General features: G+C 34.1%; 1 protein-coding gene across 2 annotated transcripts in view; it reads right to left on the bottom strand.

Annotated features, from left to right (window-relative positions):
• The window catches only part of Vav3 (vav guanine nucleotide exchange factor 3), a 364,771-nt gene that overhangs the window by 14,704 nt on the left and 329,700 nt on the right, over nucleotides 1–20,367 (bottom strand). For both annotated transcript variants that reach the window (XM_063255201.1, XM_063255206.1), the window contains exons 22-25: nucleotides 18,672–18,706; nucleotides 13,300–13,416; nucleotides 12,662–12,749; nucleotides 6,507–6,636 (exon numbers count right to left, since the gene is read on the bottom strand). In XM_063255201.1, coding sequence (XP_063111271.1) covers nucleotides 6,507–6,636; nucleotides 12,662–12,749; nucleotides 13,300–13,416; nucleotides 18,672–18,706 — 370 coding nt within the window. The remainder of the gene's footprint in view (nucleotides 1–6,506; nucleotides 6,637–12,661; nucleotides 12,750–13,299; nucleotides 13,417–18,671; nucleotides 18,707–20,367) is intronic.

Genomic DNA, 20,367 nt, shown 5'->3' on the forward strand with positions numbered 1-20,367 from the left:
TGTTCCTTGGAAAGCTCTTCTCAAGACTGTAAAGTTCACTATGGGAGAGTTGTAATCCACTGAAAACACTCTGGTGACTATTTTTTGTTAATTCCCAATACTAATTGTTTGCCTCCTCCAATAACTAAAGTCATTATAACTTCACTGAAACAAAAGAAATATTAAAATAATGATGGAAAAATTTTGAGAGAAGTTTAAAATGAACACAATGAGATTGTTGTGAGTCTAAGTGTGCCCTCTCACATAAAGATATGTCCAGTCTCTAAACCTGCCTTATTTGAAAGTAGGAACTTTGCAGATGCTAAAGATCTCAAAATGACGTGTCTTTCTAGAAAAAGAAAGCTGAGGTTAAGCCCAAGCAGAGACTAAAGTAATACAGCAACAAACCAAGAACACCAAGGATTGCTAGCAGCCACATGGCCACTAGGAGACAGACACAGAACTGAGTCTCATTGTGCCCAAAAGAAATTGACCTTGAGACTCTGTGACAACCCTAGGAAACTAATAAAATGACATTAAAACTAATAGCAAGTTATTAGAATAAAATAAGATCAAGGCAAAATGACCAGGGAAAAGACAGAAGACCAAGGATAAAATACTAAAAACAGAAACTGAGAGAATAAAAATATAGATATGTTGAATTAGAAAGACTAAAGGCAAAACTTAATTAAGTGTATACTTGAAGAGCTTAAATAAAATAAATATTATCCCCTATTATAATGCAATATAATTTACAAATAGTGATCCAGGAATTGTCAGGATATTTCATGAATTATTGGGGATAAGCAGGCTGTATCATGATATATTTGGGTATATAAATGTGAATGATACAAAGGCTCTAAGTTTTTGCCAAAAACAACAGCTAAAAATGAAATGTGAGCACCATGTCCCTGGCTAACAGAACCCCAGGACACAAAGATAGAAGAAAGAGAGCACATCCAGGGAGAGGCAGCCCAGACGCGGGCTCTGATGTCTACTTCTTCCTGCAAGGCTGTATGATGGTCCCAAGGATCCTTGATCAGTCTGTGAAATAGTGCTATAATATTTGCCATCGTGCCAAAAAGAATGTGCTATCTATGTTTTGTTTTCAAATCCACACTGCTTTCCATGGTTTCCATATTAACTACACTTAGCGCTCCAGTACTGGCAACGCCTTCTGTGAGACTTAGGATCTGACTCCACTCATTTAGCACTTTCTGAGCACCTATTTTACATAAGGCATGCACAAAGTATAGCTAAGAATGCGAAGTAAAGATACGTCTGAAGAAAAAAACATACACACAAACAATTCTCAAATCATAATAGCCTTTGTAAACTAAGAAATGAAATATAATGAATGATTCATAAAATCTACCTTCAAGAAGACCACTCTCCTTGGTACCAACTATCTACTGAAACAAGTATCTGCAGGGATCTAAACATGTACAGAACCGAATGTCTTCTCCTCTACACCTGTTCTCTCTCTTTTGTTTCCTGGTCAGTCAATGGTTTTATCAGCTGCCAAGGGTTCAAGGCAAATGCTTCTGTATCGTGTTTGGACCAGTTCTACCTCAACTCTTTAGTCCAACTAATTCAACCTCTAGGATATATTCAAATCTTCCCATTGTATTTTTCCACTGTGATACTGGACTCTTGTCCAAATTACCCTCTCTAGACATTTGTGAGCGCCTACTCACTCTTTTCTCTGCCTCTTTCACCCTCTTAGCCTCTCCTCAAAAAGTAGTCAGAGACTCTTTAAAAGTGTGTCTTAGTCACTTTATTGTTGCTGAAACAAAATACCCAACACTCACAAATTAAAGGAGAAGAGATTTACTTTGGCTTGTAGTTACAGTTCATTGTCAGCTGGCTGCAGAGGCCTGGCAAAGGAGGCCAGCTGCTTACTTCCTGGCTGTCCAGCAGAGGCTTAAAGAAGGAAGACAGACTATCCCCCTTCCAAGTCAGGCTCCCAACGACCCACTTCTAACCAGGCCGTACCTTTCAACAGGACATTTAACTACAACTCATCAGATTATTCCACTGATGAGTATAGCTCCCCCATGATCCAAATATCTCCCCCAAACCCCATCTATAAGTACATAAGGCTTTGCAGAGACATCTAGATATAATTCCTAAGAGAGTAAGTTCATGTCATTTTCTATTTCTAAAGCTTCTGTACATTCCCACCACAAACAGAAACATCACAATCTATTTGCTATGCTGCGGACACACTAAGCCTCTTTCAAATCCTAGAAGTTCTTTCCTACTTTAGAGCCTTCACACAAGCTGCTTCACTGTGTAGTTTCCCTAGTGCCAATCAACCCTGCCATCCTCACACATCTTGTAAGTTTAATCGGAGTCACACTCCTTCAAAAAGACTTTCTATGACCCTGGAAGGTAAATGAGCTCTCCTGTCACACCTTTGTACTTCTGCTCTGACCTCTGTTTCAACATATGTGCATAAATCTATGAGTCTGTTTGTTTAACGTTTATTCCTATTCACCATACGGTCTATCATACTCACTATTTAAACTGCAGGATCTAGCACAGGACCTGGCACACAGAAAGTGTTGAATAAAGTAATGAGTGAATAAACAAATGCAAGGAAGTCATGCTAAGGAGCAAAAGGCTTGGAATATGATCTCAGCACATGTTGTGTACCCCACTGACCCCAAGTCAGTGACCGCCAATCCCTGCTCTTGGAGCAGGTGAAAAGGAGGATGTTGCCGCTTTCCTCCAGTTCTTTAGACACGGCGAGCAGATGGGGGTACCTCCACATTTAAAACTTTTATTCTGAAAAATTCACACTTAAAGATAAGGCACAAGAATGGCACAACGAATTTCCACACTCTTCAGATTCCCCAAATGTTAACATTTTACTATGTTTTCTTTATCAATCAATGTTTTATTTCCTGAGCCATTTAAGAATAAACTGCAGGTACAATCTTCTTTAATGATATATACTTCAAGAAAGTAAAAACAAAGACATTCTCTCCTTGTATATAACCACTGTAAAATTATCAAAAGCAAAAAATCACACTGATACAACTGTCACTTAATCTAGGGAACTTATTTAAAGCTTTCTAATCGCCCCTACTCATTCCTTCCTACTAACATAAATATGTTTATACCATTTATACTATCTATGCTTTCTCTTCTATCTCCTCCTCTGTGCTCTCCATTCATAATATAGTCATGCATCACACTGTATGGAGCTGTAACATCTTTTAGTCTTTTAAAATCTCAGGTAGTCCTAGTTACTTATCTTTAATTACCTTGACTTTTATAGAGAATACAGGCTGATTATCTGTAGGATGTCTTTCAATTGCCAATCATCTGATATTTCTTCATGATCAGATTCAAACTTTTGAGGACAGGACTATCACCACAGGGATGTGGGGTTCTCCTCAGGGCGTTCTATTAGGAAGCACCTGGTGTCTACTTGTCTCAACACTAGTAATGTCAAATTTGATCACTTGCTTAAAGTATTGCTTTTATGATCAATAAGTTCTTATGGAAGATTCTTTGATATTATATAAATATCATTGTAGTAGATATTTTACACAAATATGTCTCTCTGCTCTGTAGGTGAATTAATTCTCCAAAAGTATAAATTTGGGGAAATGCTTAAGGTTGTGTATGGATTACAAAATAGCTAATTGTGCAGCTTTTCCTACTGTAATGGTCTAGTAATAATGCATTTTATGTCCTTCCTTCTTCTATACAAAGAAACAAACAATGAATGCTACTTTTCAAAGAACATTATAAATTCTCTAATCACATTCCTCATTTATCAAGTGGGAAGGCTGAGGTTCAAACTGGTTAAGTGTCTTGCCCAAGATCAGACAGCTTCTTAGAGGCAGACCTGAAAATAAAGTCATTGCAGAACAAAAAAGGGAGAAGTCAACTTAGTGCCCTTTAACTATACCAGCCTTCCAGGTATATTTAAAGAATCTAAGGCAGATTTGCTAGGACCAGTTTGCAGAATAATGGTACTCTTACACAAATCCACATGACCTATTCCATAGAGCCCCTGCAGTTTCTAGGGAACTACAAGAGCTCACTGGTAACCTTGACTTACATTCTTTGTTCTCACCCCCCCCCCAATCTCCTTTGGAAATATTCAAATCATTCCAAAGGCAAAGAAAACAATCCTGTCTCAGAAGCAGCCTACAGCGAGCACTTAGAAATGTTTTATCCACTAATGTGGACTCCTGTTTGTTCTAATGAGTTTCTCTTTGCATGTTATTTTTCACATGTATGACACAGATTTGTCATACTTACTTATTTAAAAACCACAAAATAGTTGGTAAAGGTCCCAAGAACATACTAATCTAGATTATTTCTGAAGCAATCTCTACAGTACTCCAAGACTTTCTTTTCCAAGGTGATTATATGACTGAAAAATAAAGATGATAAATAGTCTGTTTCAAGAGTTGGAGTTCCATTCTCAACCTGTATCCAGACTACATGACAGTTCTGGGCTTTCCCTTGTCTGCTCTTTAGGCTTCTAGACAATATTACTTATATAAAGTAATAGAGACCTCAGCGCTCTCAGTCCAATCCAGTATCCCAAAGTCACACTGTTTGGTAAAAGTATTGTTACCAAATTGTCTAAGCTCTGTTAGATGATATTTAGCAGCATACCCAAAGCTATGAAACAGAGGGAAAGCCTACGAAGACATCAGATATAACCTTTCCATACAGAACGTGGAGCATTTCCTCCTTCTATCTCTTAGAAGACTCTACATGCATAAAAATAGAAACAGTGTTTTCTGTAATGGTTCACCCTGACTCAAGGGTTGGTTTAAAATAAGAAAGGCATACTTTAAAAACATAAAAGCAAACATGTAAGTCATTATGAATTACAACCCATAAATTTAATCAAGCCTTAGAAATACAGGGATGTATGTGCTATGCTGGAAGAGTCAGAAGCATTATAGCAGAAATAAGGGCAATAGAGTCAGTGGCAACTTTTATGTGTATTTACTATGTACAAGCACTACACTAAGTGCTTTATCTGTAGTACTTCATTTAAGTCTCAGGACCTTCTTCATACTATTTCCATCTTAAAAAGTGAAGCAGTGAAATACATGTGACAGTTAAAAAAAAAAAAAAAAACCTTCCTATGTAATGCTGGATATCCATCCTTTTTCTTTCCCCTACATGCTTAGGAACAAACCAAACACCTCAAACAGGGTTTGGTATAACTGACCTTCTGGAAAACTTGTCCTGCTGCTGGAAAAGCAGAGAAAATAGAGTTGAAAATTATTGATTTCATGCAGCAGGGAGAAGTCATAATCCAGGCAGATTTTTAAGACATTTGTAGGAAGTTTTATAAGAAAAACTTTCATTTTTGAATGAGTAAGAATTATAGTCTACTTGAGACTCCAAGATAATTAGGTAATTTTAGACTAAAAACATAAAATTTTAAGTGTTTAAAGTTTCAACATAAAGTATGTTCTTACTATTTGCACTGCATAGGCTTGGGCATACATACTGATCACTGCAGAAGCAGCTAGTAAGCTATTCAAATTTTAAAAAACCACCTGTCATTTGATGTGATAAATAATTGTCATGTTTTCTTGCATTTGAACATATGAAATTTTACTGATGTTGTTGGAACCCTGAGCATTACCTGTTTCTCTTTTGGTGTCTGTTTTTTGTGGGAAAAATAAAGCCGAAGTTATATTAAACTGATGCAAATCCTTTTTTTAATACCTCTATATCTCCCAATTTTGCTTAGGTTACAGATTCTAAGAGTAATAAAAATTGTTTTCATTTCTCTTCTGAAATGAAGATTTTTTTAAAGAAGACATCAAAACAAGGGAATGAAACTACTACGCTTCCTTTACAACATGTTTTCATCACAATATTTTCTTTACATACTTTAACCATCTAAAGAAAGGGTGTATAACATTAAAAAGTGAGGAAAAATAAAAATTTGGATTTGGATTCACACTCAAACTATGATGTGAATTTCCTTGTGTGCTAGTTATTTTGTAATTAGTTCTGGCCCATGTTTATTTTGAAAGAAAGTGGCTATGGTATGGTGTTAGAAATATTGTCATCCAAGAAAACATGGTAGTCATTTCAAAGTTTTGAAAGTATTCATTGAAATAAGATCATAAGTGAAGTTGGGGTAATACTCTAAAAAGGAGAGTTGTGAATCAGTTTTGTTTAAATACTATCATTCAAACAGTATTTTATGGCCACAAACATTAAACAGAAATTTAAAAGTCTGGTAAAGTAAAAGCCAGGCAAAAACATAAACTTTATATGTGAACATAGTCTCTATAATTATAATAGATATTTTAATTCATACACAATTTTTACTTTGGCACAAAGACCTACAACTAACTAGACATGTTTATAAACCTGTTGGTCCCTCTGATTCAGTTTAAAGTCCTTGTTCAATGCATTAGCATATTAATTGGTTATATTTCGAAGTCTGGAATAAAGATGTTTAATGCTATTTTGCCTCCAACCCTCAAGTGACAGCAAATCGTATTCTCAATTATAATACTCACAGCTGTTGCCTGCCCTATTACCCCTCTGTCCAGCTGAATGTTCTGGCTCCTTGTATGGAAACTGCAGAGTTGTATCTAAGGTTCTGAACCCTTCTTTAAGAGAATGATGCTTGTAGTATTCCACAAGTTCCTTCAGGAAAAAGAATAAAAGTTTATTTTTGGTAAATATACTTTTGTTATCACAAAATGATAGATAAAGATAATGGAATTAATGCTAAATTTTTCACAGAAGAGTTAGTGAATGATCATTTGTCCCTGATGTCTGAATGTACCTGGTAACTGCCTAGAAGTTGTTCCTGATACTCAGGACATTTATAATGTGAGTTTTCCCCTCTTCTTCTCAGATAAAGAACATTCTGTCAGATGTGATAAATGAAAAAAAAAAGCATAAAGCAAGAAACTAAACTAAACTTCTACATCAGAGTAGTAATTATTATTCTTATTTATGAAATACTTGCCTTTCTGAACAAAAAATAAAAGGAACAGCTGCTTGCTTAATATACAGCAATTTCTAGTTTCCTGCATTTTTTTCAACATGGCCACTAAACAAATGTGATACTAAATGTACTTTTCTATGGTAAACAAAAGTTAGCAAAGCATGAATGTCAATCGACATTGTCTCTGATTAATGATGAAGTGTTAGTGCCCACTGTAGCTCTATTACCTAATACTCACAGGCATAAATAATGTGATTCTAATTTTAGTTTGCCTTAAATATATCCCAGCCTAATGCCATAACCACTCATCCTCTTTTATACTAAACTTCAGGAAATTTCATGTTTTCTTCATAAATTCTGCACAAATACGAATCTCTCTACTATAAACTGAAATTAAAATATAATTCATAATGGAAAAATGCATTCTATCATGTGTAAAATTATGCATAAATACCTAAAATGTAAATGAAAGCAAAATCACTTAACCTAATTATTCAGTACTTCTCTTAAAATATATTTTTTAAAATATTATAGAAAAGCAACTTATTTCTTCTAAAAACCACAATGTCAGTCAACTCAATACCTCCATTCAGTGGTTGTATTCAAAGTTCTCAGAACAAATCAACTGAGTAAAATATCACCCAACAGAATAAAAAAAAAGAATGATCAAGGATTTATTATTAATGAAAAAATCCAGATATGTTGTAGACTGCACTGTGCTGGGATTGTCAGGAGTCACAAAGATTATGAAGATTATGAAGGTTCCTGATCAATAGGAGTTGTCAAGTTGTCATCCTAGACGGGAAGGGAAGGGCTATAGGTCCTCAAAGGCACACAAGAAATTGTGGTTTGGTGCACAAAGGAGAACAAAAGAAGGTTTCAGGTCCAAAGCAGCTTGACCTAAATTGAAGAACACAAAATTTCAACAGCCATGGAGAGGTGCAAAGTTTGTTTCAGGTGGAATAACCAGGTTGGGAATAGTCAAAAAGGTAAAAAAATAAAGTACACTTGTATAAATTAAGCAGTATGGTTTGTGTGAAGCACAAATAAAGCAACTAGGGAATTTTTCAATTCCTATACCCGTACAGTGGGGATAACAAGTCATTCCACACAACAGCAAATAGGGTGCCTGATATGAATAATCACAACCGCTACAATTATTCCCAGTGCTGGGCCTTGATTATGGGTTCTCATCCTCACTCAGGAAACTTACGAGATCAGCTTCATCCCCATGGATACCCAGATCCCAGGCTAATCAATGAGTGTGAGGTCATATAGCTGATATTTGTCTCTCAAGTCCATGCCTTTAACTATATGGTATTATTAACAAATAGTACCTGGAGAATGTAAGCACACACATGTCCAGAGAAGCCAAAGGGAATAGTGTTTGCTAGTTGTCTGTCACATGCCTGAAACCTTGTTTCCTTAGATTTAAGATGCTAGGATTTTACATAGATTATATCTTCAACTTTCAAAAAAATATTCCTTCCTTCCTTTTCTTGTTAGGACTAGATAATGGGTATGATTTTTGAAACAAAGGAATGTAGAATCTGACCAATTTTAAAAACAAAGACAAAAAGAAACAAAACACTAGCCTAGAGGGAATGTATTTTCAAAACAGCATCAATGATCATACTACAGCACTTGTATTATGCTGATTTTTAACAGATGTGGTTTACAAAAGTTAGGTCAGGAATTAAATGCTACTTAGTGATCATTATTATTATATCTATCTATCTATCTATCTATCTATATATTTTTTTTTTTGGTGCCAGGAATTGAAATCAAGACCTTGTGCTTGCCAGGCAGGTGCTTGTGCTGCTGAGCTATATCCCCAGCCCCATTATTGTTATATTTTTTAAAAAGACAAAATTTTATAAGGTCTCAGGAAGAAGGTACATGTGCACATTATGTTGTTGATGCAAATGAAATCAGAGTTTTTCTTTAGTTTTGATACTTAAGTTCTGTAAAATTTTTTTTTTGGCAATATGAAAATAAGCCTGGAATAAATTATGTGCCAATAGCTTTAATTTCAATTTAATTTTATATGAAGTCATACACATTTTGTTATGAATTATAATTAACATTTATGTGAAGTTGGCTAGAAACTACAATAACATTATTATACTGCAGGATTTGGTCATCGTTTAATACTCCTCCAAAATTTTACTAAAGGAAAAAAGAACTATTCAAGACCTGTGGTCCTTAGTAAATTGCAAAACACTCTTTAACACTCCACTAAGCATGGAAGATAATTTAGTTCCATTTTTACAGTCTTATGAGGGTATATCTTGCTACATGTGTCTGCACAGAATTAAATAGTACCAACATGGATCTTTTCCAATTTATGCCTTTCTGCCTTCTGTATTTTAGTATAATCCACCCCTGCTTTAGCAGTCATTGACCTTCAGGTACAACAAGTAAATAAGAAGACTAAACAAAAGAAATCACTAAGCTTTCCTTATCTCTCACTGACACAGCAGTGTCAACAATTCAAGTCTCTCTGAAAAATAATGAGTGAGAGCTAGTCATTCCAATTGCCTAGGAAACAGGCTATGGAGATGGTTTATAAACAGCATTTGGACATGTATTGTCTGGCATACATGAAAATTAGAACAAAATTAATGCCTTGTAATCTGGATACAGAAATTCATTTAGGATTTGAATTTAATGACTAAGAAAAACAAAAATTTTGATTAATTCAGCCATTGAAACCCAAGGGAAAAATGTTTGGGTCCAAACACCTAAGGCCAATCTTCTCTTTGAGAAGTTGTAGAATATAAAATAAATTCCAGATTCTGCTTGTGTTTTATATCCTTTCCAGATAAAAATTTAGTCCCATGACCTATTCTGATTCATAGGTAGAAAAATCTAACTTTAATGTCAGTGATAGTGGGATATGAAATGATTCTTAAGAAACAACTCAAAGCTACAAACATACTGACTTGTAACAGAAACTCTGTTATTTGGTGCCAATAATAAAAAGTCATATCCTAGAGGTTGTATGATTCTGATTTTAAGGAGGTACCTCATAACATTCTTTCCTTCCAAAGGGGTCACTTAGTAAAATATAAACCACCCTTCTGACAGAGTATCCATGTGGTATTTTCTTGCCCTAGTTTGAAAAACTATTTTGAGGTTCTTGGCATGTATGTATTCACTAGTTTCTAGGCATTCTTAGATAAGTTGAGTCATTTCTGGATTCTCTTAAAAAAAAAAAACACCAGTGATTTTTGGTAGAAAAGACCCAATAAAAATGTGTTCAACAATTGAAAAGAAACAAAAATGATAAATAGCTGCATCTTCATCCATTTTAATAGCTATTTACCAAATCTGACAAAGGACTTTGCTGAAGCTGAGGTTTTCCAGCTCCTCGTCATTCTTTAACTTTCATGATTACATATATTTGCTAGTGCTTTCTAGTTTCACTAGAGCTTTGCTGTTAGTACCCCTCCATTGAGCCCACTAAAGTACCAGCTTTCCTACAAAAGATCCCTAGACATGAAGGGGGAAAATGTACATGCATCTGCAACATTTCTGATATTTTACTTATATTTTATAAGGAGAGCTTATTTGAGGCCTGAGACAATACTCTTTTAATTTCCTCTCTAGACCATCAGTGCAAAAACCTTAATGTGATCTTGTACAAATGATCTGAATCAGGGTTTGATTGATTTACTATAATGCAGCTAAATAAATATACAGCTGGAAACTCAAGAATCTTTGTCTTCCAGTTCAGGTCACTATGGTGTATTTTTGGCTTTTCATATCTAACCCTTGCTGTGAAAGAACTTCCTTGAGTGGAATCAAGGAGACACAAAGCTGAACTGATTGGCCCTTTCCAGTGGCTATTCTTTCATCCTCTTCACTGGTCTCCTCTAATGGGAGTTCCTTTTGCTACTTTCAAAGTCCAAAAGGCTGGAAGTCATCTTTGGCCCTGTGGCACTTTTTCAAGTGCCATGTTAACTGTAACACTGTGGAGCAGCCTCATTACCGACCAAGGAAGTTCTGTAGGTGAAAGCTCAAACTGGCATGTCTTGCCGAGATATGCAGACTCCCTGAGCGTGCTGTTCTCATGTCTCAGCTGTGCCTGTTGTTCATTATTTGTGCATCTGCTGCCACCTCTCTCTTAGGTTTTCATTTTATGAAGAACCTCCCCTGGCTCAGTTCTCTCTGCACAGTCTGCTTGTTCTAATGGAACATAAGTTACTTCCAGCAGGGAGGATGCCTGGATCTTGGTTTCCAATTTGACAGAGTTTACAGTTGCCAGAACATGGCCATACTGCCTTTTCTTAGCTTTTGAATAGAAATGTGATATTTATGTCTACAGAGGTTTACTTCTTTTTCTTTCAACTCAAAATATTTCTTTTTGAAATAACACAGATCCTTGTCTTGAAACAGTGCTCAGTTTTTAGATAATGCATTCAAGCTGGTCTATTTTGTAAGCGTTTCTTACACTCAATTTTTAACTTTAATGTTAACATCCACAAAGTGCTGTCTGATGTTTTCTGGAAAGAGGTAGTATGTATGTATCTTTTGATTGATTTTTGCTTTTTTGTTGGTATCTGGAATTGAACTCAGGACATTGAGCTTGTCAGACAGGCACAGCACTGCCGAGCTAAATCCCCAGCCCTTGATTGATGTTTCAATCAATGAATGGTCCTTCTCAATATTACTCAAAGTTCTTAGAAGCTGCTAATGCATTTTATGTCTTATATTGTTCACTATCTCAGAAAAACTACCAAACTTGTGAAACATACACAAAACCACCTTTAAGAAAATAAGAATTTTTACTGTTAGCATATATGACATATGTGCATTATTTATGACATATACACAACATTTTTATATCAATAAAACTATTAAACTGTAAGTTTTTATTATCAACTGATGTCCACAGTTTATTCACTTTCTTTTAAACATTGTTTTATTTTATTAATACATGTGCGCAGTACCTAATGTTTACATTCCTTATGTGGACTTGGCACATGTATATAACATACCTGAATTCCTTTATTCATTTCTTCTCTTTCCTTTCTCTACCCAGCCATCTCATTAAAAACCAAATTTAAGCAACTGTTACTCATTTGAAGCAATCTATAAAACTATACTTTTCCACTTAAATATAAAACTTCTATTAAATATCAACTGTTGTGTGGGAAAAAAGTAACCCTATTATGCTTAGGATAAAAGTGAACAATTTAGAATATGAAAGAAAACTTCTTACTTTGACTTATTATTGTATTTTTATGAAATGAACCTAAACATGAGAGGTATTTTATTAATGATAACTCTTTGTGTCATGATTTATAATAACTTCCTCTGGCCAAATTAGGAGGTAAAAGCAAATGAAGGAAGACCAAAGGGACATTAAAAATTTGCAATGTATTATTGGAACACAAGCTAAAACTCACACAAATAACTGAAAGTTCATATATGAATCTGTCATTGCACCAAGGGTCATCAATAGGGTACAATCCAAATATGAAATAAAACTTGCAAACCTAGTATACAACTAAAAATGATTCAAACAATATAAAGCTTACCTGGAGTTTCTAAAGTTAGAATTTTTAGGATTTTATTACAAAATTAAAATGTGATTAATTTTAAATAAATTTTCAGTGAGTAAAATATCCAAGAAACTATAAAATTTAACTGGCCTTCCTAACTCCCCCTCAAATAGGTCCCATAGATTGAACAGAAATAATCAATACTTACCATTAAACTTTTAAATTTTCTATTTTCTGCAATGTGAAAAAAGCCATCTCTCGTTAAAATCTTGATATGTTTTGCTTCGTTATTGTACCTGTAGGCAATGAATAAATTTTGAATACAAATGTGTTTTTAATCAGTAGAAATCAATAATTACCAGAGGCCATGCCCCAATAACATAGGAATTAATCGTGAAGACAAAATATATGTCTATGCCAATACAATGGCATCAGCTAATTAAACAAAACATTTTCTAGATTAGTTGAAGATACAACTAATGTTTGAATTGAGATGGAGTTTGAATATGACTAGTCATTCTGCTTAATTTACTTAGTCCAGGTTGAGAAGCAAAAAGAAAAAGACAGTCTAGTAACTTATACTCTTAGAATTTACTAGAAATGTGCACACATCAAGTCAACAAAACACAAAGTTATGAAAGAAATCTAATATGCTAATTAGCAGCCTATAACACATACTACTGTTTTCTAACAGATTTTTAAAGTATTAATGAGCTGTCTGGATAGATGCATTATTTCTGCTGCAATTAGAACCTTGGTTTTCAACTTCAGTGTTATGAACATCAGATGGTCATGCAATTATGAAAACAGGAAATCTATTTCTGTAAAAGTACTTGTCCTACTTACTTAATGCTAATTGCATATTCTCCTGACTCTTTGGTCCTGTGCCTCACAAGGTAAGTACTATTTACCCTATTGATAAGTTCAGTCTCTGCCTGTAATCTTTCCATTGCTCCAGCATACCTGTAAGAAACAATAACATCAAGAATTTCAATAATATACTTGAAAGACAAGAGAGGCTAATGCATATCTGTCAAGATTTTAATTTAGTGGCAGATCTGGGCATGTCTTTAAGAATTCTCATAAAAAGTCTTTTAATATGTCTAAACACAAATGTTTTACAAAGCCAACAGCAAAGTGAACAATACCTAATGTAGAGTAAGTGGTTGGTAATTATTTACCAAACAAATAAATGGGACAAAGTGAAGAAACAGGAGTTACTGAATCAGACAGACTGTTGTTGAAAGTTTAGAAGCAAATTAGGGAAAAGACTTATAGGAAAGATGATGCTGCCTAAGACACACATACACGTGCGCACACATACACACACACACACACACACACACACACACACACACACACACACACACACACCTTTTTATATATATTATGAAATCTCCTCTGAGTATCTTTTTTAAAAATCTAGTAACAGTTGAAACTATTGTAAAATAATGATTCCTTGGGTATAACATTAATTCTTACAGTTCACAATTTTTCTAATCAATTTTCTTAAGAAATTGCTAGTAGTGAATATCATATTTTTAAAAGCAGGTTTTTTATTTCCAAAACCAGAATTTAGTTCTTTCTAGATTATGAGGGCCTTAAAGCATACACAAATGCTACAGAATGTCATAATTAAGGGCCCAAATGCAATGTGAAATCATTTTGAATGACCATTCACATCAAATATAGGCATAACATTTACTGGTAAAATATATCATAGTATTTGGGCAGTAGAAGTTAAGGGAAAAATTGTTTGGCTTGGCTATCTTTTGAAGCCACTCATGACTTATATTCCTAAAATTTCTCTCACTCACATATACAAATATATAACTCAGTGTAAGTACCTATTGTTAATCTACACTATTTTAAAAGCACATGTAGGCATTAATTGGAAGTTTAATGAGAGACAGCGTGGTAGGTTCCACTGAGTATTAAGAGGAGCTCAGGGCATTTTATGCTGATGGTACTCTGGACTAAAAGAGCAATAATAAAAACCACGAACATTTAGAGTCTAGTATTATCTGATTCATGCTTAGCTCTACAACTTTATCTTTTACAACACCCTTCAACTCTAGTCTTTAGCTTTCAAGTTCAGCAATGCATTAAGCTCATTTTCTTTTCAGTGTTGGGGACTGAATCCAGGGCCTCAAGCATGTGAGGCAAAAAAACTGCCACTGAACTATATCCCCAGGCCCACAAGCTCCTTTTGATCATCACAGACTGCAGTTTTGTCTGCAAACACATCCTCTATTGATGCAATTCCTTCTCATCATTCAGGTTTAGAGAGTCCTCTCAACCTTTCCCTCTAAAGAAAGTCAACATTTTGTAAGTTCCACTCTATTATTCTCTTTACAGCAACTCTATTGTCATAGTAAAAGTATATGTGTATTTATCAAAGTAATACAAGAAAGAGTTTTAAAAGGAAAGGCATACTGTAATACTTATAAAAAGACAAACACTGCACTATACCAGCATTCTACAAGCCTCATTCCAAATATTTTACTTTTTATTAATACTTGCACACTATAAAATGTTTTCCCACTGTAAGTTATCAATTCCAGTCATGAGGAAATAAGATCATTTTTATGCTGACACTCCTGCTCACGCCTTCATAGTGTAACTCTTCATTCTTGTCTTTCATAAGTTTCACAAATCCAAATCACCATCTGGGCAATTATAGCATATTAAGAAAATATCTGATCTCCAAAAAATAATAGCTTAAATTTTTGCTTGCTCAAGCATACAAAGGCACACATTCTTTCCAAATAAATTCCCCACCAACTCTCGACCTCCCATAGTTTACTTGTTAATATTTTACATTGCAGCTATGTTTTATAAGCCTTCCACTCTTTTAGTCTAATCGATTCTATTTGCCGTCTAATCTGGCTGAACTACTGGAGATTTCCTTGTTTTCTCCTTTCTGGGACTTAGCATCCTCCTCGTAGTTTCTAGCTAATGTTTTGGTTTTCTGTAAATCTATTCATGAGATACAATATTCTAAAGGCTCACATTTATGAAAATATTTCATTTAGCACCCAACTGATAGTATAGCTGGATACAGAATGTTAAGTAAGAAATCATTTGTCTCTCAAAGATTAACTCATTGCTCCATTCTCTTCTAATTTCCATTCAGTGACACTCACATTTCTGACTTTTGGATGTGAGCTGATTTTTACCTCCTTGGAATCCTTCAGATTTTTTTCTGTATTCTCTATATTTCAAAATTCCATAATGCATTTTCGTATACTGTCCTAAGTTTTCAGGAGTATTTCCATTTCAGAAAGACAAGTTCTGAGAAAAAAAATGTACTATTTATTTGATAATTGTTGTCCTCACTTTTCTCTCTCTGGAGTTTCTACTAGTAGAATGTGTGATTCCTAGATCAACAGTCTACTTTTCATACCTTTTCTTTCAATATTACCTGTATCTCTGATTTTAAAAAAGCACATTAGCTTTTAACTCTTGTATAATATATAATCGCTCATTCTGAGTATTCCTTTTATAAAACATCCAGCTCACTTACCACAGTGTGGTATCTTAACTTTGTACATAAAAGGATTTTTTTTTAAAAATCTTCTCACTTTAATAGCTATTTTCATGTTTCCTTTTCTTTACTTTATTTATGTATTTCAAGGCTTTCCTCAAATGTCCAGTTATCTTTGTTACTGGTTCATATTTAAGAAGAAGGCTTCTGAATAATTATTAGAAGACACACGTGGAGGTACAAAGGTAAGCTTCTGGCTAGGAGCCTGATCATTTGGCAAGCATCCGAGAGCTGGGCTAGATAGCATCCAAATGTGAAGATTCTACTTGTTGCTATTTTTTCCTTTGAGCCCACATATTTATTTAGACAAAAATACTCCAAATTTCTGCTTGGATACAAGGAAAGGTATTATATGTAAGTGAGACTATCACTGTGCTGGAAGTGAGCCATGCGAAGGAACCGGGAGCACTGTCTCTCAGTACACAGATCTTCCCTAGTTCCACCTGTTTTTTATATGGCATTTCTCCATCCTCAAAATCTGGGCCCTGTGTGCTCCTGTTTCATCATATATATATGTATATACCTTCTACCTCCAGTGTCAACTGCAAGGTACAAAACATCAAGTTGCTGACTACCTAGAAAATGGAGTGGGGTTTTGGCATGGATTTCTGTTCTACATACATACTTCCGAATAGTTCATCAGTTTTAAACAATTCTCTATCTTTTGAAATCCTAAAACACATATTATTGAAGGCAATCACCTTGATTTTACATTTTATGACTTATATAGGAAACAAAATTTATTTTACGTGAAGAATCTCCTCATAAATGAGAAAATAATAAACAGAAATATAGGCAGTGATATATATTTGAAGAAAGCATGTCCTTATTCAGTCTAGTTTTCTCTAAAGAGTTTACTCTGTCTAAAATTGATGTTCCATTTTCTAGTGTAGCTGATCATTTTGTTCCCTAGCAGAAGACATTTACATGAAACTTCCTGCTTCATTTGAATAAACTGTCCAGGTTAGTCAAAAGAGAAGAAAAAATAATTTTAGACTTCCACCATGAAATAACTTAGTTACTTCCTATTTTGAAAGCTCTTCTTTTTTTAAACATCTTGATTTTTTTACCATTATGACTAATACTATGCTAACTGGTTATATTTTCAATAGAACTTTCCATGTTGGCAAAGCTATCTCTTAAAACAAAGGGTACAAAATCTATCCTCTTGTGCCCTGACTGCTTCCTAGGTACCCGATGAGCTTATTTCACAAATCCATGTAGTTTGTAGCATCAGTATTTATCTCTAAAATCAAGATCTTTGTAACAATAAAGTCTAGTTGCATGAAAAATGGAAGAAGGAACTCAATCATATTGTCATGATTTTTATCAGCGCCTACTATTTTTCCAGTTTGATTGTGCATGCTATTAGCTCAAGCATCCAAATTTAATTCCTGTCAAGACTATAGTTTTAAATGGTCTTATGTCACATTAAAAAATGTAGCAAGGATTCCCATTTCTATCACCAACTTGTTACAATTTTCTGAGCAAGCTTAGTGCTAAGGCCCAGAGCCATATAGCAGAGAGGGTGGGTGAAGACTGAGTGAGAAGACCTACAAGAGAAAAGAATCCCAGGTCTTGTGAAAGTGACTCCTACCCAGTGAAAAGTTAACTTAGAGCTTTGCATATTATCATTACAGAATGTGGAATAATCAAATCATTTTAAATATCTGACAACTCTGATGGTATCTATACTCGAAAACTGAATTACAATATTACTTTCCAGATACCTCATTTATATCTGTATCCTCATTTTTGACTTGCATATGTATGTTTAAATATTAAGGAAAAACCCCACATTCAAATCATTTTAAGAAGAATCAAATACAAATTCAGGGAAACAAATATAAATGAGTAATATGCCATGCTTTTTGATTTGGGGATCAGTATAGCAAAGTGCAGATGACATAATTTGGAATCTTGGACTACTATTCACAAATTGCATGGCTTTAACCTTCCTTTCCTCATCTGTAACAACAGTGTATTTCAACAATCTTCCTTACATAAATGTTGGGGAAACAAAATAAACCAAAATGTGTAATGCACTAAACACATCCTAAATAATCAATGTGCATTAGTGATTTTGATGTGGTATAGCTATAACTAATTCTGGATCCTAAATACGACTTTTAAAGTTGAAGATATCTAAGAAACAATAATCACCCTCTGCTCCCAGTTTCGATTCTGTTGGTTATTCTGTTGGCCTCCAAAGGAAAAATGTGCTCCACCTAGACCCATAACAGACATGCATAGATTGTGCTGCTTCCATATTACTCATTGTAAATTTCAGTCTTAGGACCTACTATCCCCATGAGCTAATTCTTTGTTTCAAATACTGAATCATTTATTATTGTGTTTTTCTGCTTAATGAATTTTCTTTCTGTCTAAATGATACATATTTTCCTATGTTCCATTTCTTTTTGTGGCTGTTCTATAAACCTTCAGTTTATAATCAAGTGCATTCCTAGGCACAAATACACACCCACACACTTCTCTCTGACAAAGATACAGAAAGGTCAGCAATATATGGATTCATTATGGTGTTTTGTTACATCTGAAAATACCTTTAGCCAGGACAAAATGGAAAATGGAACATGGTTTACTACTAAGGCATCCTCGAGCTAAGGGTATGGTATTTCAACTTCACTACACAAACATTTTTAATACTTACCAGGGTTGGCAAGAATAATCTACTGGTTTGGGCACCTAAAATATTAAAAGGCAAAAACAGATTAAGTTTACTTAGGGAAGCTTTTAGAAATCAATCATTAATTCAGTTCAGCTGACTCAGCTCTATAAAACCCTTAAGCAGCACAGTCCTGGAACTATCCACTAGCAATTTTATGCAGAATGAATCATTATACATGTCAGATAAGCAGAAAATAATTCATTTCTCTTTAATTCATTCTTTCATTCATTTATTGCCACTGTACCTCCAAAGGAAGAGTTGCAGGAAAATACAAAATAGAATCTTTCAATATTTATTATCAAGGCAACTTAATCCTATCATAAAAACTAAAATGAAAATGTTATTAAGGAAATAAAATAGAATTTCACTTTCCAAGACATTGGGAAAATATGCAAAACAAACACTCTACACTGAGTGTAGACTGAGTCATGCAACACAATTCTAAATTTTGTTTTGTGAAATCTCCCACCTAGAAAACCTTTTCTGTAAGAAGACAACACGAAAAACATTCATTTTCCCTTTTCTCAAATAGAGCTTTGTGCATGAGAAATGTTGCATGTTCTAAGCATATAATGAAAGAAAATTTCTTCTAGGTGCTCATGGTAACTAGAAAAAGAACAAAGCCCCTGAAAAGCTATACTAGTATTCATAAAATAATGAAATATGTACTACAGAGAAGGGGATAATTTATAAATTTCTGAGAAAAGTTAGAGTATATTTTTTCTTGTGTTAAGAAATTTTTCATGAGTCACATAAGTCTCTTATGTATACATTCCACAGTATTCCTGAACTTTTGTACATTGGTTGATTAAAAATTCTGTTACCTTTTTACTTTTAATATAGGTTATACAGCATTTAAGAGATTTCGTCAATATAAATATGTCTCTATATGTGACCTTTTTCGATTAATATAATTTTGTTCTGACAGATTTTTATAGTTGGAAAAAACTGTCCTGGTCAGAATATTTCTATAGCTATTGATATTTCCATATTTTTAATCCTCTGAGTTATGTTTCTAATAGCAATATTTAGTAAAATCATGATATACAGCAATTATTAAAGGTAAAATACCCATTAAAATTCTGCAAATTTTCAATATATTGTATTTTACAAATAAAAATTGATCTTCAATATTTTCCCTTTTGATAAGATATACATGGTTTCTGAAATGAGAAAGAGAAATCATCTTTCTTCTTTCCCCTGCCTCTAACATGCCATGGAGAGACAGACAAACAGAGATAGAGATAGAAAGACTTTAACATAGTTATTACTGTGGACTCCTTTGATTGCTAGAGATCCAAAGGTGAAGGGTGACATATAATTTTACGGTAAAAGAGATAACTGAGGCTGTTTCAGCCTAAAGTGTTCTATCTTTCTTCTGGGTAATCTCATCTTTGAAAGTATGATTACTATTTTTCCCTAATGCCATTTTCTGTCATCTCCACAGTTTGTATCATTAAACTGCTTCTAAAGACAAGTAATGTTTTTAAAAATGTCTTATTGAATATATAGTTCACATGTTATTCCTGAATACATCATATAAAGTTAGGTGAGACAATTAAGAAATGGTCTCTCTCTGTTTTGCTAGAAGTCTCATTATTTAAGAGAGCTAAACTTTAAACATAGCAATTTTCTTCTCTTAAAACATTCAATATATTCTTTCAAATATTATAATTTC

The sequence above is a fragment of the Cavia porcellus genome, unplaced genomic scaffold (genome assembly GCF_034190915.1).
Source record: "Cavia porcellus strain 051 isolate PalLab524CR breed Dunkin Hartley unplaced genomic scaffold, mCavPor4.1 scaffold_1, whole genome shotgun sequence".
NCBI lineage: Eukaryota > Metazoa > Chordata > Mammalia > Rodentia > Caviidae > Cavia > Cavia porcellus.